The 25,477-nt window shown below is 42.9% G+C and overlaps 2 protein-coding genes across 4 annotated transcripts; one reads left to right on the plus strand and one right to left on the minus strand.

The window, feature by feature from the left end:
* Window positions 1-75: 75 nt before the first annotated feature.
* On the minus strand, window positions 76-5,723 carry ckba (creatine kinase, brain a). Of its 3 annotated transcripts, none has more exons than XM_018676017.2 (8): window positions 5,598-5,723; window positions 2,370-2,557; window positions 2,103-2,257; window positions 1,888-2,020; window positions 1,133-1,304; window positions 917-1,040; window positions 575-764; window positions 76-469 (listed from the first exon to the last, which is right to left on the minus strand). In XM_018676017.2, the coding sequence occupies exons 1-8, from the start codon at window positions 5,618-5,620 to the stop codon at window positions 207-209; spliced, it is 1,248 nt and encodes a 415-aa protein (XP_018531533.1). In that variant the 5' UTR covers window positions 5,621-5,723; the 3' UTR covers window positions 76-206. The 3 variants fall into 3 exon arrangements, with proteins under 3 accessions (XP_018531533.1, XP_018531524.1, XP_050934157.1); XM_018676008.2 differs by lacking the exons at window positions 2,370-2,557; window positions 5,598-5,723 and adding exons at window positions 3,013-3,214; window positions 3,587-3,742; XM_051078200.1 differs by lacking the exon at window positions 5,598-5,723 and adding an exon at window positions 3,013-3,152.
* On the plus strand, window positions 4,776-23,046 carry trmt61a (tRNA methyltransferase 61A). The gene is made up of 4 exons (XM_018676033.2): window positions 4,776-4,945; window positions 6,708-7,053; window positions 15,420-15,686; window positions 22,347-23,046. The coding sequence occupies exons 2-4, from the start codon at window positions 6,723-6,725 to the stop codon at window positions 22,658-22,660; spliced, it is 912 nt and encodes a 303-aa protein (XP_018531549.1). The 5' UTR covers window positions 4,776-4,945; window positions 6,708-6,722; the 3' UTR covers window positions 22,661-23,046.
* The last annotated feature ends 2,431 nt before the right edge of the window (window positions 23,047-25,477 follow it).

The following is a 25,477-nucleotide window of genomic DNA, read 5'->3' on the forward strand; positions in this document are numbered from 1 at the left end:
GATCTACATTATAACAGACTGAAGTTAGAACAGTGGTGATGGGATTATTCACATATGAACCATAAACAGTGTCAGTTCAACTTCAACCAGAACTTTTAATTTCAGATCCGTCTCTTCACCGTACACGAACCGTTTCATTTTAAATACACAAACAAATCCAAACTGTGTAATACAGAGTGCAATCCAGGACAGAGTCAAACATTCATTCAGACAGAGGGGAGAGGGAAGAGGGGGAGGAGGGGAAGGGATAAAGGGGCGAGAGCTGAGGTGTTTAGGTGTTTGGATGGCTTTACTTCTGGGCAGGGCATCAGGTCATCGATGGACTGGCCTTTCTCCAGCTTCTTCTCCATCTCGATCAGCAGCTTGATTCCATCGACCACCATCTGCACCAGCTCCACCTCAGAGAAGCCCAGTCTGTCAGCGTTAGAGATGTCAAACACTCCGCCCACAGCAGCTGTGTCCACGCCACCTGAAGGCAACACGCAGGAACAAAGAGCTTAAGTCACTGTAGTCTGAACGTAGATCTAACATCAGGGAAAGATACTAGAATAAAGAGAAGTGATGGTGAGTTTACCAGTTCCACGTTTCTGGAGCCTCAGCCTCTTGAGAACCTCCTCGAACTTGGCGTGTTTGCTCATGTTGGGCAGCTTCACGTGCACACCTGCGCGCAGGCCGGTGCCCAGGTTGGACGGGCAGGTGAGGACGTAGCCCAGGTGCTCGTTCCACATGAAGGCGTGGCCTCTGTCCTTGAACAGGCTCTCGATCTAAACAACAGAACCAGGCTGATGAGCTGTTCGTACAGTGTTTGATACAAGTCAGTAAAAAGGATAATTAACACAGGAACACGTCCGTCAGCCGGGTTCATGGAACAAAACCTCCCTCTGCAGATTAACGACTTGTTTTGACAGAAACTGACCTTGGTGAGTCCGGTACAGAAGCGGTTGAACACTTCCTTCATGTTGCCTCCTTTCTGCATAGAGATCACACGCAGGTGGTCCTCCTCGTTCACCCACACCAGGAATGTCTTGTTGTCGTTGTGCCTGAAGACAGAGGCAGATACAGAGCTCAGCTTCCTTCAGAATTAGATTTACAAACAGCTGTGTGATTCACGGCTGTGGAGATGAAGCCTCACCAGATGCCCCTGGCGTCGGGCCAGTCGCGGGCCATCCCTGAGGCCAGCAGCAGAGGAGACACTGGCTTGTCGAACAGGAAGTGGTCGTCGATGAGCTGCTGCTGCTCAGCATCCGTCATGTTCTTCAGGGCGTAGTATTTCCCCTTCAGGTCTCCACTCAGGGAGGCCAGAGCTGCAGGAGATCAAGTTAAAAACAAATATCAGAGATGTCAAAAATACTAAAGACTGTCACACAGCTGCTTCAGCCTGTGATGAACTGGTTTGACAGATCAGGTCTAATCTGAAACAATTAGTTGAACTGAAATAGTTTGTGACTATTTTCATACCTGGTTCCAGTTTCTGAATTGAAAGAATTTGCTGCTTTTCTTTGCCTGATGTTGTAATAATCTGGATCTGAGGTTTGGATCAGATCTGGCTGCAAATAATTTGAGATCAGCTTGGTCTTTAGGAAACTGATGGGAATTTTAACAGTTTCAACATTTTGAACCAAATGATGGATCAAGATGAAAACTGGCAGATTAATAATGACAGCAGTTCATTGCAGAGTAAACACACAGCTGAGTCTGCTTTAACTTTACTGCTGTATTATTCCACCTGCTGCCACTAGAGGGAGCCCACTGCCACACTAAAGGCTTCACTGGGCCTCAGACTGGCTCCAGTTATTTTACATAACAGAATCATTGAGCTGAGGCCACGTCTCCATCTGTGTGCTGATGCCTTCAGCACTGACAGTGTGAGGTCAGTTTCTTCTTCACCTTCGATGGAGAGCTTCTCCACAGCGCGCCTCTCTCCTCTGCTGCAGTGTGGCGGCAGGCAGAAGCCGCGGATGCTGCGTCCTGTTCGGACACGGGAGCTCAGAACGTAGTTGGGGTCGAGGTCGTCGCCACCCTGACAGATGATGAGAGCGGTTAGTTTCTGTTCAGACCCACTGTCACACTCAGCCTGGTTAAATGAAAGAGAGCGGCGGTACCTTCAGGTTGTCTGGGTTGAGGTCGGTCTTGTGCTTGTCTGTGGGTTTGTATCCTCCATGTCTGTCCTCGATCACGGGGTCCAGCAGCTCCTTGAAGACCTCGTATGTCTCCTCGTCTCCAGCGACACAGCCCACGGTCATGATGAAGGGGTGGCCTGCACACAGTAGACAGGGTCACAGGAGACAGTGACAGGAAACACACACACAAACATCCTCACTATCTCAATGTGCTGAGTGTCGTCAGGTCTCAGGACTGTGTTACTGTACCAGGATTATCAACCCCTGTCTGAATGACACCATCTATGGTGAAGCCGTTGGGTGTAGCCCTCTCTCTCAGCTTCTTGTACATGTCCTGGGTTAAGAACTTGGCCATGTGGTTGTTGTGCTGACTGAGATCTGGGAACTCGTCCTCAGCTGACAGCCTCTTCACCATCAGCCTGGCCATACCCTCAGAGCTGAACACAAACACAGTCTACAGGGTGAGGGCCAGTCACCTGTCACCTGTCATCAGTTACCAGATAAACCTGAGTTCTGATCCAGGTCCACTCTGTTCTTTGCTAGTCTACACAACAAACCGTTACAGCTCACATTAAACAGAGCAGCGTGGATTATCAGCTGCTGCTCTGCATACATTATGTAACATGGTAATCTTTACCATTTGCTGTAAAGCTGTGCAGTATTGCTCTGATAATGGAGAGCCTTAATAGGAGCAGGACACTTTCTGACTGTTCAGCTCTTCATATCTGTAAACGTCGGTCACACTTTATCCCCTCAGCAAGGTCACAGTGTAAAAAGCTGTTAGTGTTCCCTCGCAGGAACATGAAGCACAGAGCGCCGCTGCGGCCATTAAACGCGGTCGATCAGAGCAGAACAGATGGCTGATTCGCCGAAAAGCCGCTTGTGTTTTTACCTGGGTTATCAACCCCAGTCTGAATGACATCATCCAGAGTAAATCCACTGGGTGTCTGTTTGCTCCTCAGCCGCTCGTACATAGCAGGAGTCAGGACCTTGGCCATATGATTGTTGTGTTTGCTGAGGTCCGGGTATTCCTGCTCCGGAGTGAATTTCATCTTCAGCTGGTTGTGCGTGTTACCGAAAGGCATGGCTGATCCCTGGGCGGAGGATGGAGGGAAGACACGGTGAAAAGCAGCGAAACAAACCGACTGCTGAGTGCGGACAGTCAGTCAAATCTGCAGCTCATTCCGACATGATGGATGTTACAATTTAGCACAAATTACTGAAAACAAATGTGGATAAAACATGCCATATCCCGCAGTAAATTAAATGTAAATGCGTTTAAATTAGCGCAGAAATGTGCAGCAGTTACACTCTTTATCATTGTCTATCATTTTATGAGACTACTCCAGTGTTAACATTAACTAAGGCCGATATGATCAGTCTGTACCGCCCTGCTAGGATCATTTCACCGTTAACAACGGAAGATTTTCTGTCTGTGACGGAATTTGAGTGGAATTAATTCCTACCTGTTGTTGTCGGATGTGTGAACTACTACTACAATCAGGGGTTGATACAAAGATCCCTATTTTTCCGGCCGAGGAGCTCACAAACCACCAGCAACGTCTCTGCAGCTCTCCGGTCAGCCAGAAGCCTTGAGATCGTAATTTATAGCAGACCGTCTCTCCTCCCATTGGTCAGTATTTGTAGTCCATTCATTCAATTGGACGCGCTGATTTGGCTCCAGTGGGGACCCCGTCTACACTTCACTCTACACTTGGCTACTAATTCATATTTTCTGCAATAACTCACAGTTTACAAAGAAAATCTAGTCATATAATTTAATCCAACAAATTTCACCGTTTTCGAGGATCACTCTCCTGTTACAACATCAAATCACTGTTTTCAAGTAACACCATGTAAATCTATAAATTATACAACTAATCAAATTTGATCAGGTGTTTTTTGTTTTAAGGTTTTTATAAAAAACATATGATAAGTTTCTAAAATCCATCACCTTATTAAAAATAAGTAATGGTTTTTGGACTTGGAAAAAAAAACAGTATCCAGCTGGGTTCTACCAATAAGTAAATTTACATCTGATAGTTTAATCTGGTTTATTTAAGGTAATGAAGTAATTCACTGTTTGAGGTCCAGAGAGGTATATTATCATACGTTTCAATACTTCTACTTGCAATAGATTACTTTGAAACTGTGATATTGGTACTTGTACTTAAGAATAAGAGCTGTGTACTTCTCTTCTCCTGTTCATACTGTATTTTACAAGATCCTTTTCTTAACATGCTTCTAGTGCAATGGGAAAAATCCACAGTCCTTGTTTTGTACATAAGTGTATTAGTTGTTTAAACAAATAAAGTGAATTTACAGTGAAGCTTTGGCCTTTTGTTACAATCCTTTTACTACAGCTCAACAGGGGAACACGAAAAGGGAAGTTTATAATGTAAATATTGTAACTTTACCATGTATTTATTTGATTTTGCACAAAATGTTCTCCGTCGTCACAGCTGTTTTAAGAGAACAATGAAAACCCATCGTTTAACTGACTTGTGATTCATTTTTACAACTTAAACACAGTGTAATATTCATATACGTGGTCTGCAGTGAACCCTGATCTACAAATCATCTGCAGAGCCTCCTTGAATCGGCTTCGTGTGCGAGGGGAGGTTACCGATTAGTGCACCGGTTCAGTATCCGGTCCCGTCGACTCAACTTCCCCCGAAAACAACACCACATGTGCGGGAAATGAATGGGTAGCTGTCAGCGCTGTCTACACGCACATATAACGGCGTTAAGAGCAGAAATAGCCGTTTACTGACCATATTTTGTGTTCCTATCAAACACGCAAAAAGACGCCATTCCTGGAGAAGGTAGGTCGAGAGTCTCCAATGGTTCTTTTACTTGCTGGGTGTTTTGAACTTTAACGGTAGCTAACGTTAGCACGTTAGCACGTTAGCTAGTTAACAAGTTGAGCTCAAAATTAATTAAAATCGTCTGTAAAGTAACGTGAGCTTGGGGAGCATTTTGCACTGTGACCCTTTGTATGTTTGAGGTTATAAATAACGTTAATATTTTATAACCCATATTAAAATCGTTACCTAATAACTTAACCGTTAGCTGGCTAGCTAGCCGTTAGCAGCAACGGTGAATCAGCCTGTTAACGTTAGCATCAGTTAGGATGATTAAACTAGGTGGTAACGTTAGAGAAAAGCTAATTCAGGTGTTGTGTCGAAGCGTGTTTCCCCGTTAAGTTGTGTTAAACCTTGGACTAAATGTTTCCCTGAATCTACCTGCAATATTTCTAACTACTACACAATCTTTCCCACCCACTATCTCCTCTACGGTTAAGTTAAACAAAACTTTAAAGTCCTAACGCGAATGTAGGAGGACAGCGATACGTGAAGCTAACGTTATATGAAGTGGAAACAGACTTCGACACAAACCCTCGATTTTCTCCCAACAAATATCAGAAATATATAGTTATCTAATCAGCAATGGCATTCATTAATTAATCTGACTTACAGCTTCTCTAAGTTGTCTGACATGTTTTGGTCCGTTTCTTTCGTGAAGAAGCAGCAAAAAACGAATCCGCCGTCTCCCTGTGTGTCTCTGAGGTTTAGCAGTTAAATGAAACGACCGTTAACCGTTTTATTCTTTTAAAAAATCTACTGGATTTGAAAATTAACGGTCAGTTCGCGAGATACTTCAAAATTAAAGATGTTTCACTCTGGCTGCGGAGCTGTTACCATGGCAACGGGCCTCTAACGGACTGTGGACATTTTTAATATTTTGTAGTCGCTTTGTGTCTCTTTTTGGTCATATTGAGTCTTATTGTAGTTCTTTGATTGACTTTCCAACAATAAAACTTAACAGTCACTTCCAACAGATGCTCTGGTCCAGGATCTCAAGGGGACTGTGTTTCCCAGTTCCCATTTTTCCCATTTGTAACAGCAACTTGAGAGTTGACATTGCTGCAGAGCTTGTCTGTTGTCCAGTTGCATTGTGGGTAATGTAGGCGCCAGGTTTTATCAAGGAATAAGAAAGTGTGGAATAGAAAAGATGATATCTGCTTCTGCTGCATTGATTTATCAATTGTTAGTTTGACACTGTTATTGGATTTTCATGCTGAATCAATCGAGTACTACCACAAAGTGTAAAGCAGGTTTTATTTTTATCTTTTCATTTTGTACCTACCAAATCCCCTAGACCACGACTGAACAAATCTGTGCTGTAAACTGATTATTCATGTTGACGTGTTGTGATGTAGTTAACAGCTTGATTATTTTACCAGATGGCACCTTCAGATGTCTAGATTTGTCAAACCAACAGGCAAAGATATTTAGTTTTATTTCTAGAAAACAGATAAAATGACCTGTCGTTTGAGTCCAGCTTATGTCTGATAGCTTATGTCTGACTTAGCAGATAAACAGAACAATAAATGAGGAAGTAAGCAAGTTGAAATAAACTCTACTCAATAAAGAATTTAAATATCTTAACCATAGCATTAAAGCATATATAAATGATACATTAGGGTTTGGTAATGTCTGTTGATAAATAGTGTTTTGTGTTGACTTGTGATTGGTTTATAAACTCAGTAAAGCCAGCCTGTGTTCATCTTTTACCCTGTTTTAGAGTGACGTGTCCACCATGAGTTTTGTGGAGTATTCAGACTTCATTCAGGACGGGGACGTCGCCATCGTCTACCTGGGCCACGACTCAACGATGCCCGTCAAGGTGCAGCAGGGCGCCCAAACGCAAACCCGCTATGGAGTCATTCGCCACTCGACAGACCTGATCGGTCAGCGTTACGGGTCAAAGGTCACCTGCAGCAAAGGCGGGTGGGTCCACGTGCTTCACCCCACGCCAGAGCTGTGGACGGTCTCTCTGCCCCACCGCACGCAAATCCTCTACACCACAGACATCGCCACCATCACCATGATGCTGGAGCTGAAGCCGGGGTCCGTCGTCTGCGAGTCAGGTGAGGCTGGATTCAGAAGATTTTACCGACAAATACAGATTAAATCAAGAGGAAAATATCACGTAATTTGGTGCAGTGTCTTTGGAAACATCATCAATGAAGCTGAGGCTCATTAGCTACATTGCTATCACAAATTTAACTGTTAAAGAACCTGTGACTACAACTGGAACGCACCATTACAGCCGAAGTCAAAAATATATGTTTTAAAATTTGTATTAGCATGCGCTTATGGCAAAACAAAATGTTTATATTTCTGTTTGTATATGATACAGTTTGAATAAATCACCCCAAAATTCCTGTTAATTCCCCTGGAAAGTTTCTGAAAATTTACCAGAAATTCTTTACCCCTTTACCACACTATTAACGAGCCACTGTTAGCAGTCAGAAAGCTAACCACCAGTGTCTCACCATCACATTCAGATCTCTGCACGTCGCCCTCTCTGAGTCCATATTTGTATTTGTGCAGCAAGAGACGAAGCCTGACACAAACAGAAGTATCCTTCGTACCAAGAGGCTTTCACAAAATGTTCACCGTTTCAAAACGGACATCAAATATGCTATGTTTTGACACAAACTTCCCATAAGTGTAGACTAAATAATACAGTGTTTATACAGGAAGCAGCAGCAGCCTCAGTCCTCTGTCAGTGTTGCTGTGGAGGTCACCCATGTTTCAGCAGCACTCAGAGCCTGATACACAGTCAAAATAGATTCGAAGCATAAAAATATGCTCTGGTTTGTGCATGTAAAGCATGAATGAACTCTTACACTTCCTGTGTAGAGTTATATTGATTACAATAGAAGCCTATCTGTGTTGTGAGACGCACTGTGTAGACTGATATTAAGATGCAGCACTGATTGACTAATTCTCAGTATCAACATCATTTCCCTCTGTGTTCCATTTTAATCTGATTAAAGCTGTGACCTGTGCAGCTTTGCATGTTCGGTGGCTCAAAATACATGGAAAAAAATTATCTTCACTCCCAAGAAATCCTGTAGTTCATTTCCAGATTTTAATATGTGTTATTACCCTTGCACAGCCCTTGAAGGATTTTTATTTTTACAGTGATTTCATTTCAGGATGGGGCCATGGGATGTTCTGTTCTATTTCAGCCTGTATTTTATTATTTGCTAAGGCTTCAAATCTTTTCCCCCGGCAGCTTTATGAAGTGCCTCATTTTAATCTCACACCTTTCCAGTCTCCAGATGTTCTGACACAGAACCTCATCTGTTTATATTGAACGTCGCGGGATAGTTGCAGCTGTGCCTGAGACGATTATGTAATGCTTTGTTCTTTATTTATTTATTTATTGAAATTGCCACTTTTTGTCCTCCCCCTAACCCCCCCCATCTCTGCTTCGCCTTCAGCTCCATCCTCCATTTCCATTTCTTTAATAGCAATCAGTCAGAGTGTGCTGGTTTTTTCATTTCCTCCGGTTGAAGGGCGGTGATGGGGGGATGGGAGTGGACGTTTGTGGTGCAGTGCTTCATCATGTTTTACTGCCAGCAGCCCCTGCGAATGTCGCGTTATTGATCCTACTTAGTGTAAAGTGTGTGTGTGTGTGTGTGTGTGGTGTGTGGTGTGTGTGTGTGTGTGTGTGTGTGTGCTGAGATCGGAGAGGTCTCCCGGGTGATGAATGAGTTGAGTAGGAGATCTGTTTAGTCAGCACATGCACCTGCAGTATAGAGAGGGCTGCACTATCTGCATTGGCATCACATTACTCGGGTGCTTTATTTATGTATATTTAATAATCCTGCGCGCACATGCATGCAGGATTATTAATCCTGGAATAAACAAATGAAAATGCTCGGTTTATTAAATTACTTTGTGAACGTAGCATTTCATTAGCTGCACACACCAGCGCTTGAGTGTCATTATGTGTCGACAAGGTGTTAATCAGCGTTTGTACGGCGCCGTGGTGACTCATAACGCTCAGCCTGATGGTCTATAACCAGCGTGTGCTGTCCTGTGGAGGGGGCGACTTTTTGTGAGTGAGTTATATAAACAAAGCACAGATTAGAGGTGATAATTTTGTTGGCTTTCCTCACTCAGCCCTGCATGCCGAGCCTCCTGAAGGAGTGTTTGGCTGTTTAGGGGAGTCACCTTGGAGGCAGGTTTGACCCTAATTATGGCCCGTATGTTTTATTTTTTCACACCTATCACTGTATCAAGTATGCACAGCAAATACTCAGCGCAGCTCAAGGTCTGCTCATGTTAATGACCTCCATGACAGAAGGAGGAACTTGTAAGTGTTGACGATTTAAAATTTCACTGAAGAGCGACACAGGATACAAGTAAACGGCAGAGGAACAACATGTCCTGTTCACTTGTTTCTGCTTTCCACTCGGTCCCTGCAGCTATTTACCTCTGAACCAATGTGAATCCTCAGATTCTTTGCACAGATAAAATCAGGAGACTCACAGCTTTCAAATAATGTATAATTTAAGGTTGTGTGCTGGTTGACTCCGGTACAGTACAAGAAGTAAAACAAATCACAGGTAGAACTGTGTGTTTTTAAAAGTGGAAGAAAACTCCAGTACAGATCAAGTACAAATACCAAAACATTAACTTTATAGAGCTTCTAAAATCCAAAGATTCAATTCCTTTTCTCCAATAAAAAAATTACTGATCACAAAAATAGTTTGCCAATGTGCTGGCCTTGTATTGGATCAGATAAACTGTCACTGTGATTTTTTTTTTTTTTAAAGACATTTTCTTGTAACTGATGAAATTTCATAAATGTGGTCTCATGACAGTCAAATTTTTGTTACAGAAGTGTTTCCACTCTGACAAAAATAAACCTCTGTGGTTTACACCAGGAGCATGAGATTCTTTGGGCATGAAAAACAGCTTTTGGCAGTTTAAATAAAAAAAAAAATGTGTATCAATTTCTGTATCATCAGCCTTTAAAAACCCACATAATGGCAACAAGCAGCAGCTCCATCCACCTACAGCTTCTCCACAACAACATTTAGGGGTTGAATGCTTCACTGAAGTCCACAGAGACCGAACTGGGCTAATGATGGCAAGACTCGCTCTCTTCCTTTTACTTTCTAAATTGCCTGCCGGGATATCAAGTTCCTCAACCTCTGTCCTGGTTTTGCTTCTCGTCCAGCCAGCCACCGTCGCTGTATCTGACACAGATGGGGAACAGAAAGCAGGGACAGTTCAGGTCAACAGTCAGACTCAGACTCGGCCTCCCTTCCCCCCACCACGTCTTCGTCCTCCTGCATCGCTGCTTCCTCTTGTACAGCAGCTGCCCACTGACTTGACGCAGATTAGAGACGTCGACATGAGTCACGGGTTTGCTTTGACCATTTGCATCAAAGCAACGCTCTCATTAAAGGGTAATTCATCACTGTTTGAGTAATTCACTGTCCTCTGTCACACCTACACAGCAAACTGTAGAGGAAAGACACAAACAGTCCCATGAATTTTAAATCTTTAAAGCTGTATCCATTATAAAGAGGCAACTGTGACTGTGGACTCCACTTCCTGAAAACACGTCCGCCAGATCAAACCGATCTATATCAGCCAACACTGCTACAGTGCTCATTTTTATTGGCTGGTGGCTCCGACAACTCTGGGAAAATTTCTTGACAAAATTTGGACTGTTTGTCTTGAAATTTCACACAGATGTTGATGATGCCCAGAGGACGAATACGACCGACTTTCTGGATCGCCTGAATTCTCATCTCATGTGCTGCCATGAGGTCAAGATGTTGATTGTGTTGTGTGTCCAGCAGCCTGTAAAAGTGAGTCACAACATGACTCATCATTGCAAAACAGCTGCTCGGACCTCAGGACCTCACATTTTTATGCTTCCATGCTGGTGACAGCTGTGGCAGGAGGCGCTGTGTTTCTGGGTCGTCTTTCCATCCGTCCCCCTTTCTCATGAAAGCAATATCCCAGGAATGTTGATGTGGACTCAAGGAGAAACTGATTTAGATTTTGACGGTCAGAAGTCACTGTTTTGGGCCATAACTCAAGAATTAATTTGCTAATGGAGTGGTGCAGGAATGAGTCCTAAAACCAGGAAGTAAGTTAGCATGTTAGCACTTCCTGTTCCCTCATCCCAAAGTCAATGGCTGAAATAAGGTCTGTGGTTTTAACAAAGCTCAAGACATTTTCATGTTTTATTCTACAACATAAAATACATTAGAAAATACCTCGTGATTTTTTTAAAGGTTTTTACATGTCTTAAAAAAGGTTGTTGCTCACTAATCACTAAATGAAACGGCACAGGTTGTCGACACCAAACACGGAAACCTTTACAGGTTTATAGCCTAACATTAGCTTTTTACTTCTGGACATTGTATTTAGGTTTCAAACATCAGAACAGTGGTGTTGATTTGTGAAGATTATCTTGCAGAATCACAAACTTTAGTTGGTGGTGGAGCTTATCTGCAGTAATCCAAAAACCAATGAAAAAATCCCGTTGGCTTTTTGTCGAGGGAACCAGGGTTGGAGTACAAAAATACGTCACCCCTGCACCATTCTGTTTAGAGTTTGGTGGTAAAAGGTCACTGTTTTTGGCCGTAACACGAGTTAATTTGCTAAAAATAACTAAATTTGTCTTACTGGTTAAAATGATGAAATGAAGATTTTATATCCACCAGGTCAAAGATTAGAAAACACTTTTCTGACCATTGTTTTCTCGAACAGAACAGGAAATTGTGACCATATCTCAGTGACACTAATCTGTTGTCCCCACCTTCAAACTGAGAGTATAGATCCTCTGTTGCCTCCTACTTGCAGCAACATCCATATTTGCAGCATTGTCTACTGCCGTGGCTGCAATCTGCTTTATAGGCCAAGCCTGCGAACACATACTGTACAAGGAATTTGGCGGAGGCATACGACCACGAGGCGGTAATTCTAGTTAATTTCTGAGAGGGTTTGTCACAGTTTTCTCTGTGGTTTTTTGTTGCTGTGTAGTGGGATTGTTTTGTGCCTCGTCATTGCTTCCAGCTGTTTTTTTGTCTTTTTGTTTCCAGCACTCGTGTTTTCTGTCCTTTACCGTGTTCCTTTTCCTGATACTCCTCTACACCGATGCCCTTTTTTTTTCCTTTTGTAGTTTAAAATACTTCCGCATAGCTGACGCTCGAGGCATTTTTCCCTCCTTCTCTTTATGTGTCATATCAGATTGTAACTTCTGGTTTTTTTCTTCCCTACACATTTTTGCCTTGCGTGTCTTATATAAACACATGGAAGTTAAATGTGCTGCAGCTTGGAAATTAGTGCAAACAGATGAGGAGCATTCCTGGGTTATCTGACAATCTCTGTTTGACATTAGCACTGATTGTCTCACGTTCGTCTCTGGTTACAGATGCACAACTAAAACACCAGATCCCTTTTATCAAATTCATGCTTTCCCAGACTCCGATGCCACAGCTGATGAAAAACCGTGCCAGTTTTAGAAGACGGGTTAAAAACTTGTGCCCTGGACTCACTTTTCATTTTTTATTTAAACAGTTTTGACATGTTTTTGCACAATACTGCTGATGCTGAGTGTGTTTCTGGTGGACCTGGCTGTTTTCCATCCTTTACATCTATAACCGGGATGGAAACTGAGCCCGCCAGCACCCTGGCATGAAGCCTGAGGTCCAGAGTCGGTCCTGTGCTGATTGATCGTCTGTTTATATGCAGATCGAGTTTAGACGGTGTCGGTGCCCATCACTCCGACAGATCTCTGTCGGAGCCATGCAGCCGTTTCCTGCCAACAGTAAACTCTGCTTTACAGATGATGGGTCGGCATGTGAGTGTGTTTGTGTGTCTGTGACTCAGGCTGTGTAGCAGTGTTTCAGTGTGAGGCTGCAGTTCGTTGTTGTAGTTATGTTGGATTATAAGGCCATTTAAAGTTACTGTGCTGCAGCAGAGCACTTAAGTAGAAAAATAGAATTTTGTTGTTGATTAGTGCTGAAACTAATGGTTCATCAGTGATTAATTTAATTGATTTATTAATCATTTAACAACTGAAACCCATTCATTCTTTGGTTCCGGCTTCTCAGTCACATTTGACAGATTCACCTGTAATTAAACTGGTCTTTAGTTGCAGCTTTATACACAATGTCTGAATCAGTTTACAGTTACACAAGGTATTAAAGAAAAACAAAAACATAGGAACTCCACCCAGATTTCCACCAAAAAACATTGGGTCTCATGTAAGAACCAATCTTCCAAACAGATTTTGAGTATTATTGAGTTACTTGAGTTGTTTGGGCCTTTTCATATGAGTCATGTACAAATAGTCTTCCTTTCCTCACAAGGGAGAGACGCTTATCTGACTTCAGAATTATAAAACCTTAACCTGAATTCATTTAGAGTTCAAATGTTTGCCAAAAGGTCAGAATATACTGGAAAAATACCTGTTGTAATTTCAGAGTTTGATTCCACATGTGTTCAGATTGCTTGTTTTATGCAACTGACTGTACAAAACCATCATTTATAACAAAGAAAAGCATCAAATCCTCACATTTTATCATCTGAAACCAGAGAATGTTTGACATATTAGCTCAAAAAATGATTGAAGCAATAATTAAAATAGTTACTGATAAATTTTCTGTTGATTGATGGACTCATCACTTCCACCAAATTTCATTGAAATCTATCAAGTAGCTTCTGAGAACTTATAGATAAACAAACAGGACTGAAAACAAAACTTCCTAGATGGAGATAATGGCACAGTTTAACACAACAACACCACAAAAACACAACCTCAAAAACTGAATCCACATCTCTTAACACAGTGTCTAAAAACAGCAATATTCCCTATAGGACTTTTGTATTGGGTTGTATTTTTGTTAGACCGTCTCCAGTGGAGAGAATGAGGTTTACTTTATCACCAGATGAGGTAGTTCCAATGGAAACCTTATCTGCCTCTGTGGTTTTTATACGGGACAGTTGTTTATTCCTCAGCTTTGCATCTGCTCATTTACATTTCTGTATCCTCATTCCTCTTCTGGTTCACTACAGCCGTCAAAACCCATCCGCAGTTTCCCTATTTACTGTTGTTTCCAGCCCCCAACCATCCGGTTCAGCAGTGTTGAGGTTTTTTAGCAAGTCAAAGTGCTGCTGTGGGGTAAACATTGCCCTCTTTGTCGCCATGCGAACAAAGGCGGTGGTGACGTAATGTCAGGAGAAGGAGGGAGGGTTATGGAGGATGGGATCTATCTGCTGGCCCTCCATTCCCCCGCCTTTACTGCAAGTCACGTGACCGGAGTTATTTCTCTTCTTGTAAGAAAAAAAAAACAAAAAAATCACACACACTCACATCACTCTTTCACAAACTGTACATTAGCGGGCATTGTTTACAGCAGAGAGACCGACACAGCTGATTCCCAGGCAAAGAAGGCCCACTCAGAAATGTAGCATCCACTTACCAGAGAGAAAAGCAGTGTGAAGCAGTGGGTGTGTGTTGTAGTAACAGCCGTGAGCTTTTTGTTATGGCTGTGTGAGGAGGCACAACAACGTCTAAGTTTTCTCAGATTACATGGGTTTATATTTGATATGAGAATAACTGAGGATTGGGCCTCGTCTTTCTTTACAGTGGATTGTAGGTGACAAGCTTTATTTCAAACATGTTAAAATTAGATTTTGCAGCAGCTCGAGAACTGGGTCATGAGTAATTTTGTTTTTGGACATGTCTGTGTGATGTTAACGCACACTCACGTGTATTTGAGGCTATAGTTGTGACCTCTCTTATTTTCCTTTAAAGGATAACTCTGTTTTTTTTTTTTTTAATCTGGGCCTTTTCCCCATGTTTCGAATGTTAATTAAGAAATGAAGTTAAACAGTGTTTTGTCAATAAAATGTCAGAATATACTGAAAAAATACCTGTTGTAATTTCAGATTTCGATTCCAGATGTGTTCAACTTGCTTGTTTCATGTGGTCAAGACATTTTATGAGCTGAAACTGCAAAATGTTTGGCAGATTAGAGCAAATCCAAATTGATTGAAATGATTAATCAATTATCAAAATAAGAATGTCTTGTGTTTATTAAAGAGTAAAATCCTTTTTGTTTAACCAGTGTTTGTTTATCGCTTCGTTCAAAACCACCAAACTCCATTGACAAAAACAGTAATTTTACCTGGAGCTGCTAGAATACTACAGCCTCGACTGGTTAGTTTGTTTGTGTTATTGTGTGGTACTTTTAGGTAAGAAAAGGACCTGAATACTTCCTCCATCACTGAAAGACACTCAGTAACAGAAACAAACTAACAGAACGTTGTGTTGGTATTCTGGCAGCTCCTGTTTTCTGCTCTGTAAAATCACTGTTTTTGTCAATGGAGTCTGGTAGGGTCTGTTTTACCTTGTATTTAAGTCCCTGCTGTAGTCATTAATCCTCCCTGTGTTGCTACGTTCCAGGCACAGGTAGCGGCTCTCTCTCCCACGCCATCCTGCGCACCATCGCCCCCACGGGTCACCTGCACACGGTGGAGTTTCACCAGCAGCGGGCGGAAAAGGTGGCCGAGGAGTTCAAGGAGCACCGCGTGGCTCACCTGGTCACCGTCCGGAACCAGGACGTGTGCAAAGACGGGTTTGGGGTGACCGGGGTGGCGGACGCCGTCTTCCTGGACATCCCCAGCCCCTGGGAGGCGGTGCGGCACGCCAAGGCTGCCATGAAGAAACAAGGTAAGACACACGGTACACACATCCACATCAAAGTACGTCCACTAAAGTGGTTTGTTTTGCCACTGACAGGCTCAGATTGTGATTAGAATTATCTGACGACATTATGGATAAGACTTCTACAGAGATAGGACCTTTTCATTAGCCATAAACACCGCTTTTTGTCTCAACCAGACTCCATTGACAAAAGCAGGAATTTAACCGAGCAGAACATTCCAGCTGCTGAAACACTGCAGCCTCAGTCTGTTAGTTCATTAAATTACTGTGTGGTACTTTTACTCATGTAAATGATCTGGATACTTCTTCCACCACTGAAAGTCTCACTATAACACAAACTGACCGAGGCTGTAGTATTCCAGCAGCTCCTGTGTTCTGCTCTGTTAAATTACTGTTTTTGTCAATGGAGTCTGGTATTGATTGCTGGGTACAGATCAATAATTTACAGATTCTAAGACGTTCTGTCCCTTATTTTGCTCCAAAATACCAGAGTTATCCTTTCAGCTGTCGACATATTTTCTGTCACACCACAGCGTATTTATTTGGCATATTTTCCCGTCTAACTGAAGCCAAAATGTGATTTTTGTGCAACAAAGCTCTCATTTTAGGCTCAACGTTAGTATTAAATAAAGGGCTAATTACAGGGGAAACATGAGTGAGTGAAGGCCTCTGGGGTGCTCTGTCGAGTTAATGAAATAAATATCAGGTATTTGTCGATATGTGCGGCACGGTCACAGAGGAACACTCACCACCACCTGATGCTGACTTTTCTGTGACTCGTCCTGGCACAGCAGGAACATGACAGTGACTGAGCGCATTTTAAAATACCAGCCAGTGAATTTTACCCCCCCACCCCCTCACCCCGGCTGCACCGCCTCGCCATGCGCTCCCACATCGATCCTGGCCGCTGCACGGCTCTCATTAACTTTGTCCTTGTGTGGCCATGTGTCAGCTCCTGGTCACAGGGGAACGGTATAAAGTCAGCCGGCGAGGCAGAAAGCACGCCGGGGTGTCAGGTTAGCAGGGGGCGGTCTCTGTGACAACCGGGACCGGCAGCATGTCCAGGCAGGTCGGCGGCTCACTGAGGTGGTCAGTGTTTAGAGGTAAAGTCAGATTATTCAGGCACAGCACATAGCAACAGACCATTTATCACTCCTGCAACTTTGTTTTGGAAGAAGTGCAGAAGCTTTGCAGGAATTTCAGGAAATCTGCAGCTGTTTATTTAAAGTCTGAGGCGTTTTGATTCATCGTGAACACAAGCTTGAGGTCAAATCCAGATCGCATCTAGTCCAATCAGGTCTGGTAGGGTCCCAGTCTGTACCTGAGTGGATGTAAATGAATTCTCTTTAACCTTGTGATGCATTGTCAACAGGTTTTTTGAGGCAGACTGAGATCATGAGCTGTGAAATGCAGGACAAATGTCATTTATTGCTGCTCATTAGCTCATTAGCATCCTCACGCTGCTGGTGTAACTCCTCTCTTTCTGTTTGGGTCTCTTTAATTATTTTATGTGGTAGTGACGATGAAGACAGACAGGAAGTGTGGACTCAGAGAGAAGGGGAATGACCGACCGGCGGACAGGGGAATCTGCACCCTAACCACTCGGCTACCGGGTCGCCCAGTTTTGGACCAGTTCTATCTGGTCCAATATTCTCGTCGTGCTTGTTTCATTTCGTCCCTCGTGATCTGCTTTACTGTGTGTTTACAGACACAGGGAGCAGGGAATGAAAACTTGCAGCTTCTCTCTAGTTATTTTTGGTGCTTTGACCTCTGTTTAGATCGAAACTTGGCAGATTTAGTTCCTTAGGTTTAGTGAAAACTCTTCACACCTTGACAAAACTTACACAGGAGAGTCACAGGTTTTAATCCAGCACAGACTGCACGGGCCCAGGCCACAAACCGAGGCAGTTCAGCTTCTTCAACCTGGGTTTAAATCCCATTCAGACAAAATGACAATAAATTACAATCTAAATCCCTCGCTGTGAGGAAGTTATAGGAGCACTTTATTGGACGTATTCTGAGACCCAGTCGCCATCTGGATTACACTGCAGCAGCTGTTCTGTCTGCAGATTTCTGTCCCTATCAAGTCATTTACACCCAAAAACATGAGAAAATAAGGTTAAAAATACCCGAGTTATCCTTTTAATGTGGATCTGTTGCATCCTGGCTGTGCTTGTGCTAATCTGAGTGAGTTTACATCAGTGTTAGTGTAAAGTCCTCAGTACTTTCATAATGGTTGAAATAAACAACATCCTGCCAACGCAAACACTGAAATCCTTTCACTACAGTCCATTTATCCGATGAGCTGACTGTCTCATTATTGAAACAGTCATCGCTGTTGAGGGATCAGAGTTTTATGAGTCTGAAAGCTAACGTTCCTCAGGCTCATAAATGCAGCATGATTTTAAAAACCAAGCCCCAATATGAAGAGGAATGCAGGAGGAGCAAAGATGCTGCTCCCCCACCTCTTCTCTGACTCCCTTTTATGGTGGCACTGCTACATATTCCTTTCATGACCCGAACACACACACACAAATACAGATACAGATAAATAGAGTGCAGCCATTGTAGAAGCAGTCCCATGACCATACAGGGTTATGCTGCAGGGAGAGAGCTGGTGAATGTGGCTCCGTAAGGAAAGGCTTGATTTACTTCCCGCTGCTCGGACTGGATGTTTTCTCCAGAGAGCCGGAGCCAAGCTGAGCACCGCTGCTCCAAAATGCCTCAACAGCCGGAGACCAGAGGACGGAGAAGTTAACAAAAGAGAGTCAGAGGTGTCGTGTACCTCATGGGTGGGAGGATAGTTTGAGCTCAGAGTGAAAAATTCAGACCAGTTTTCAGACGTTTTCAGAAAGAGGCAGGTGCACTTTACCACTTAACAGTCAATTGCCACAATTTGCATGAAGAGCTGCACCTATTCCCAAGGTCATAACTCCGTCAGATCTGAACACACAGACACAGTGAGAACAATTTTAGATTCATCGGGGCATAAACTTTCCAAGGATGTTATTATCTCAGGTGTTTATCACGGATAAACATCCATAAATCTGCTTCAAAATCCTGGGAAAAAAACTGCAGAACTTGCTTGAGAAATATCACAGTTTTATTTTTTCTCTAGTATCAGAATAATCCAGTGATAGCTGTCAGTATATCCATGGATACACTGCAAACAGGAGCTGCTAATAGCTAATTCAGCATACTTTAAATGGTGCCACTTTGTCAAAATGTAAACAAATAAAGGCTAAATAAATCCGTACATCCATGACAGACTCCCCAAAGCATTATTGGATTACTGTCTCCAAACATTAGGTTGGTTGATATCCACCAAATAAAAGTAAGATCAGTGATATTTTGATGAATAATAATAATGAGGCTGTAATTAATGATTATTTTCATTTCAGATTTATTTTTTGATTGATAGATTTTGCATCTGTGAAACCTCAGAAAACAGTGAAAACTGAAGTTAATAATCTCCCAGAGCCCAAAGTGATGTTTTCACATAGTCTTTTGAATTCACCAAAATGTTCAGTTTACTGCAACGTAAGACTGGAAAAGTGGCAAATTCGGGGTTTTCCACAAGTGCATACAACTTCAAGCTGGTGACAGAAGTAGTCGGTTTGATTGCGTTATTAAACAACTCATTTTTGCATTCAGATTCCTTCAGTGTTCATGGTTCAGGAGGTTTTTCCCAGGAGCTGAATTATCGTCAGAGGTCTCCTCCTCCTCCAAAACAAACAGACCCGATAATAATGATTGGAAAAAATGCTGAATTAAGTAGTGTTACATTAAAAATCTGTTTTTCCAACTGAGCTGCTGCTAACGTTAGCTCAGCGCTTCATGTCGAGAGCGGCTGTTTGCTCAGGTTGTTTCTTTGATTACTTAATAAAAAATCCATCATCTGGTTTAAGATTATAGTTATAACTTTATAAAAAGTGAGAAAGTAGTCGGCTGAATTTGTTTTAATATCTGGCACTTATGGAAAACCCTGCAAATTCTCATAATGGAGAAGCTGGAACCATCAGATATTAGCTTAGAAATGGACATAAATGATTAAATGATGATCAAAATAGTTCCTAATAGTTCCTCTGTCCATCAGCTAATGAAATAATTGACTGATTGTTTCAGCTGCAGATCTTTTCTCAGTCTCTAGAGAAAGAAAAGAGTTGCTGGGAGCTGGTTTACTGCAGCAGGCCAGTGAAATATTTCTCTTCTTTTTTTTTTTCCTCCAAGTTGTAATTCTGCTAATGTTTTGGCCTGCAGCCCGGCCCTGTGTTCAGCTGTTCCTGAGTCCTGGCAGAGCTAAACCCCCCACTCACCCTCCTCCCAGAGTCTTATTATGCAAGTTTTGAGCAAACATGTCCCGTGAACACAAATACTCGAGATCCCCGAGCTTCACCGTCAGGGCTCATTCTGCAGTTTGATGCATGGAGAGGTCCTGGTTGTGGACGTATGGTTGATAGTCGAGTCTATTAATACCAGCTTGAGACGCCCTTGTTTAATCATCAACCCGACCCCTCCCCTGTGTGTCCGTCCCGGTTGCCAGGAGACCATTGAGTTGTGTTTATGGCAGTCAGGAGGGAGAACACTGGTCCTGTTAGCTGAAGGAACGACTGCCATCTGAAACATCCCCGAGTCTCTCTGCACTGGTTTCTCCAACACAGTGAGCTCTTCGACGAAGCACTGACTCGATCTTTACTTCGAGCGCTGCCTCTTCCTCTCTCACGTTTTAAAGTGAAGCTAAATCTGGATCATCAGTAAGGAAGCAAAAACACTAAATTCTGACCAGAAAAACAACAAAACTGAACTTAAATCAGCTATAACTACAAATTATAAACATATTCACCATCATCATCATCAAATATAAATCTAGGGTTGGGGTTCGGTAGCATCTTATGATCATCTCATGAAGTTTAGCTTTAATGCATGTTTTCAACTGTAGTCAAAGGTTGGTACGGTACATTAGGGTTGCCATGGTAAATTTGTTTTACCATTGTTACACGGCATTCAGTAACACACCGATTACATAACTAGCCTACAGGCCCCACTGTCCTCTTTGGTTCATTTTCATGTATCAGCGGTAGCACCCACGTTCATCAAATAAAAAACTAATTTGTTTCTTTGTTGGACAGTAACAATAACTGTAAATTGAAGGGAGTAGTGGAGGGTTTGGTGTCAAAGCGAAAAGCAAAAGCTCCTCTTTGGTGCTATTTCAGTTTTAAACCCAACATCAAGAAGGAACCGGATGACATTAATGACTCTATTCAATTCAATAGAAGAGAATAGGAACAGGAGAACATAGCATAAGTAACACCAGTACTAATAAAGTATAACAGCAGGTGTTGAGCAGGATCGTAGGAGCAGCAGGAGGCTCAACATCACAGACTGTAGAGGCAGAAATACCTGCAGAAAGAGACAGAAGAAAAGATAAATAAAACTACAGAGGAAATAGTTAGAGACGTGTATTTATGAAATATGATTACGTACAGATAGAGAGAGAGAGAGAGAAGCTCAGTGCATCATGGGAAACCTCCCGGCAGTCTAGGCGTATGGCAGTATAAGTAAGGGATGGTTCAACCAAGCCTGAGCCAGCCCTAACTAAAAGCTTTATCAAAAAGGAAAGTTTTTAGGCTGCAGATGAAGGTGGAAGCACCTTCACACTGTGGTGGTCTTGTTTACTTGTTTACAGTTTGATTTGTATGTACATGTAGGAGGTTTGAAGCAGTAAAGCAAGTAAACATCATACTCTAAAACTGTACGAGTATTATAATACGCCTTTAATTAGCGCTCAGTTCGTTACACCTAATCCCTGTCATCTCCAGCTCTTCACTCTTCAGGTCAGCCGGTGAAAGTTTTCTTGGCTCGTTGTTTTCCTCCCGCTGCGATCACCGCAGGGTTTCATTTAGAGACGAGAGGCGGCGGCTGGTCGGCGATCTCTGTTTATTAGAGCGCTGGCTCATCCCCTGATGATCCACAAACTACAGCCTGGAGCCCAACAGGTCACAGGCCTGCTCTGTGTCCTGGGTTTCCCCCGAGAGACGGACTGGATTTCTCCCTCAGTCCATATTAAGTTCATAAATCTGGTTTGGGTTATTTGTCTTTTGTCCATGGTTGTTTTTAAAGCAGAATTATTTCAGACAACACGCAGAGAAAACACTGAAAAACAGACCTTTGTAATGCTTGGTGGAAGATTTTCTTGGCCATGAAAGGAGGGTAAATAGTGTGATTATTCATAAACCTTCTATTTCAGTGGGGCTCTCATTAAATTGGCTTCTTCTGTTCCCAGGAAGTTGAGTGTTTCTCTGTGTGTGTTGGCCTCAGAGGAACAAGGTGAACAGAGATCCTGGGTTAAGTGGATCTGCAGTGACCTCGTATTGATCTTTAAGAGAATCTCTGGGAGTAAATTACAGCTGCTCTCTGGTATCTGTTCCTATTTATGGTTCAGATGATCCCAGAGTTTGTCGAGAGCAAGATGTTATTGCTTCTGGCTGTGTTTCACTAAATGGAATGTTTTTAACGTGAAGCGTTGTTCGGTTAGCATTATGCTGCGTTCAACTTCAGGGGGCGTTCCAGCTGAAACTTCCGACTAGGAACTCTGAAATTCCGACTTCCAAAAACTGGAATGCACAATTGATTTTGTTGCCTTGTTCCCCCTCTCTCTCTCTCCAGGAGGTCGGGTGTGTTCGTTCTCTCCGTGCATAGAGCAGGTCCAGAGGACGTGCGAGGCTCTGGCGGACCAGGGCTTCGAGGAGATCAGCACCGTGGAGGTCCTGCTGAGAGTCCACGATGTCCGAACCGTCTCCCTGCCGCTGCCGGACTTCGGCCTGGACCCCTCCGCTCAGACTCGGCCCGACGCCGGTGAGAAGACGCCCCCCACCTCTGCACCAAACCACGCCGCCGTCACCCTGAAGACCACCACCCCTCCCAGAGAAATACCAGGTCACACAGGTTACCTCACCTTCGCCACCAAACCAAGAACCTAAAGCTCAGAAACCGGAGTGATTTTCCTCCAACACAGTTTATAATCCCTCGCTCGAGTCTATTTCCCTTGTACATTTATAAAACGGTGATAATCCAGAGGGGGGGGTACCAGGTTCCTCCAGGTCCCGGTTGGCACTGCAGCACCGAGAGGATTTACAGTTTTGAGTTACATAATTCTGTGTTCCTGTCAGTTTGTTGCTTGCATCAAGCGAGAGTGAAAATCAAGTCGACAGCGAATTTCATTTGAGAGGAAGTTACTCGCCTCCCCTTTTGTAAAAATTACTTTTAATCACAACTTTCATCTGCAGGGGCAAGAAATCCATTTATTTTTTATCTTTATTTGAACTTTTGTATTCAAGTAAATACAATAAATGTGTGAGAAAAACCATGTTTTCCTTGTTCTGTTGTTCGACAGCATCAACAGCAGCAGAAAGAGGAAAACCTGTAAATGAAAGATCAAAGGTTTAATCCCCCTAAAGTGCCTTTGAGCAAGGTATCAGTCAGCTAGCAGATCAATCATGGATGAGTGCTGTTGTAAAAATACAACACACTGTTAACTTGCAGGCGTCTCCCTGCAGCTACACTCCCTCCACACCAAAAAAGGTTAGAGACACCGGCTGCAGTTAAACACACGAGGAGCTTCGGTTCGCCTCCTCCCAAACTCCCACCTCCACCTTTCAAAACCAAACTGACCGACGGCACCGTCGAGTGTGTTCGGTTGAGGTTTCCCAGGTTTCCTAAGCACCGGAAAATCATTACAGCCGTATTTAATTTAGGCTCTGTGTGTTCTCATTCATCTTTTGAGGAAGGGTTTACTTCCAAAGAATAACTGGAAGACAGCGTTTCCGAATGTCCCATGTTTAAAATCAGCTTTTTCGGATCATATCCTATTAAATCAGTCGCTGTTTTTTTTTAGTTTTCTAACACCCGACTGTTGCTGCTGTTATTAGTCAAAGCCTCCTGCTACATTTAGAGACAGTCGCTCTGTCGATCGGGGACGGTACGGTCCCGTCAACGGTGTAATCCCAGGCTTACTGTGGGTTATAAAAAGCACTGAGGTTGTTTTAGTCTACTGTGTTGGATTGTGTGTGAAGACAGGTTGCATGCGAGTGTGTGTGTGTGTGTGTGTGTGTGTGACCGAGTGGCTGAGCGAGAAGGCAATTTTCCACTTCTGGAGCGGGCCAAAGACCAACTCCAACAGCAGCCTTGGAATGAAAAATATTCAGTTTTACCATCAAGGCAAAAAAGGAAAAAATCAACAGTGTGTAACTAGTACTTTTTATGAAGTTATTTTGGAGTGAAGTCGGGAAATCGCAGGTCATAAATAAGCCCCCTGTTGGTTCTGTTAAACAGTGGAAACAGGGAAGTCGTTGAGTTGGAGAAATGACTGTTTGGGTGTCTTTAGTTTTCTGGTTTGTGTTCCCACATCAGCGGGGAGTGTGTGTGTGTGTGTGTGTGTGTGGGTGGAGGAAGTGAGTAACGCTCCCTGTCGAGGAGGTGGGTGTTTCTGTGATTAAACCTGGGTTCGTCTTGTCGTTGCAAAGAGAGAGAAACAACTGTGAATCTTACAGCTGATCAGTCAGTAAAAGTTACTGGCTTGTACATTATCAAATATCGTACTTATAATTATGCAATTACTTGGAAATAACTTGTTTTATGATCATTTAAAGCCTGAAACAATCAACAATGGATCAAAAGATGCTGTCTGTTTTGTGACAGAATTCCCATCGGTTTTAGCGACCATTTTAGCGTCTTTCAGCTCATTGTTTTGGTGGCGATCGGCAGCTGTTTCCAGAGAAAAAGTTCTAAAAAACCCACTGTACAGCAGCAAACAGCTGACAGACACAGTTAGAGACCAGCTAAAGGACATAGTGGAGCATTAAAGCAGCTATAAACCCAGATATTTACCCGAGGAGGTGGTGGAGACCAAAAATGGAGCTCAAAGAGAGAGTGTGGACTCAGATCAATCAGGTGCACAGAACATTCGCCTTATCAACATATCAGTGTTTTATTTCCAGCTTGTTCTGCTGCTGCTTCTGAGTGGCCAAACATCAATGAATGCAGCTTTAAGTCTTTCTTTCTGCAACATCACATGATGTAGCTCTTAAAAGAAGAAAAATGTTAACATAGGATGTCAGAACTTTAAATAATTTGCTGAGGTAGAAAAGTTGGTCCATTATTTACTGTGAAGGTCAAGATAAAATGTAAAAATAAAACAGAATGTATAATGACGCTGTCGTCATGTGTAGGGATGAAAAATGGCGGCAGATGAAAACACCAGCCCTCCTGCGACCCTCAGGTGGAAGCTAAAGCTAAAGCTTAGTATCACTGTTTATCTCATAGATTTGTATTTTCTTTCACCAATTTTCTGGAACTTCGTTTAAGATTTGTCCTTTTTGATACAAATCAAATTTATTTTACAAAACTCAAAAACTATATAGACTGCAAAAAATGATTTGTAGACAGGACAGATCCTTTGGAAATCATATTTACTCCTCTTTCATCTCCTACCAGGAGGGTGACAATAATGTTTTCCTGCAGTCAACTTGTTAACCCTCCATTAAAGTTTCTCTAGTCAGCTTCCAGAAAACTGAGTCATGTAATTGAGTGAAATAATGCCCGAGCACTCAGAGGAACCATCCCACCTGCAGGCCAGAAGCAGCAGCAGCAGCAGTAGCAGCTCCGGAGGGTCTAATCTGCCCCCGGCCGAGGCTGGGAATAGCAGCTCTGAGCTGCTGGAAATCCTGCCGCTTAATCAGCTTGTGTTTCTGCCCTCCTGAGCCTGAGCGCTGATACCCGGCGAAACATCCAGGGCCTGA

Source organism: Lates calcarifer, linkage group LG19 (assembly GCF_001640805.2).
Source record: "Lates calcarifer isolate ASB-BC8 linkage group LG19, TLL_Latcal_v3, whole genome shotgun sequence".
Taxonomy (NCBI): Eukaryota; Metazoa; Chordata; class Actinopteri; family Centropomidae; genus Lates; species Lates calcarifer.

Bases quoted from the DNA above. Each gene is read 5' to 3' on its own strand.
- ckba (XM_018676017.2), bottom strand. From the start codon at position 5,620: ATGTCAGACAACTTAGAGAAGCT. The intron at 1,305-1,887 runs GTGAAGAAGAAA...GATCTCCTGCAG, and splicing joins GGAGAAGCTCTCCATCGAAG to CTCTGGCCTCCCTGAGTGGA. The intron at 470-574 runs GTAAACTCACCA...TGTTGCCTTCAG, and splicing joins GCTCCAGAAACGTGGAACTG to GTGGCGTGGACACAGCTGCT.
- trmt61a (XM_018676033.2), top strand. From the start codon at position 6,723: ATGAGTTTTGTGGAGTATTCAGACTTCATTCAGGACGGGGACGTCGCC. The intron at 7,054-15,419 runs GTGAGGCTGGAT...GCTACGTTCCAG, and splicing joins GTCCGTCGTCTGCGAGTCAG to GCACAGGTAGCGGCTCTCTC. The intron at 15,687-22,346 runs GTAAGACACACG...CTCTCTCTCCAG, and splicing joins GGCTGCCATGAAGAAACAAG to GAGGTCGGGTGTGTTCGTTC.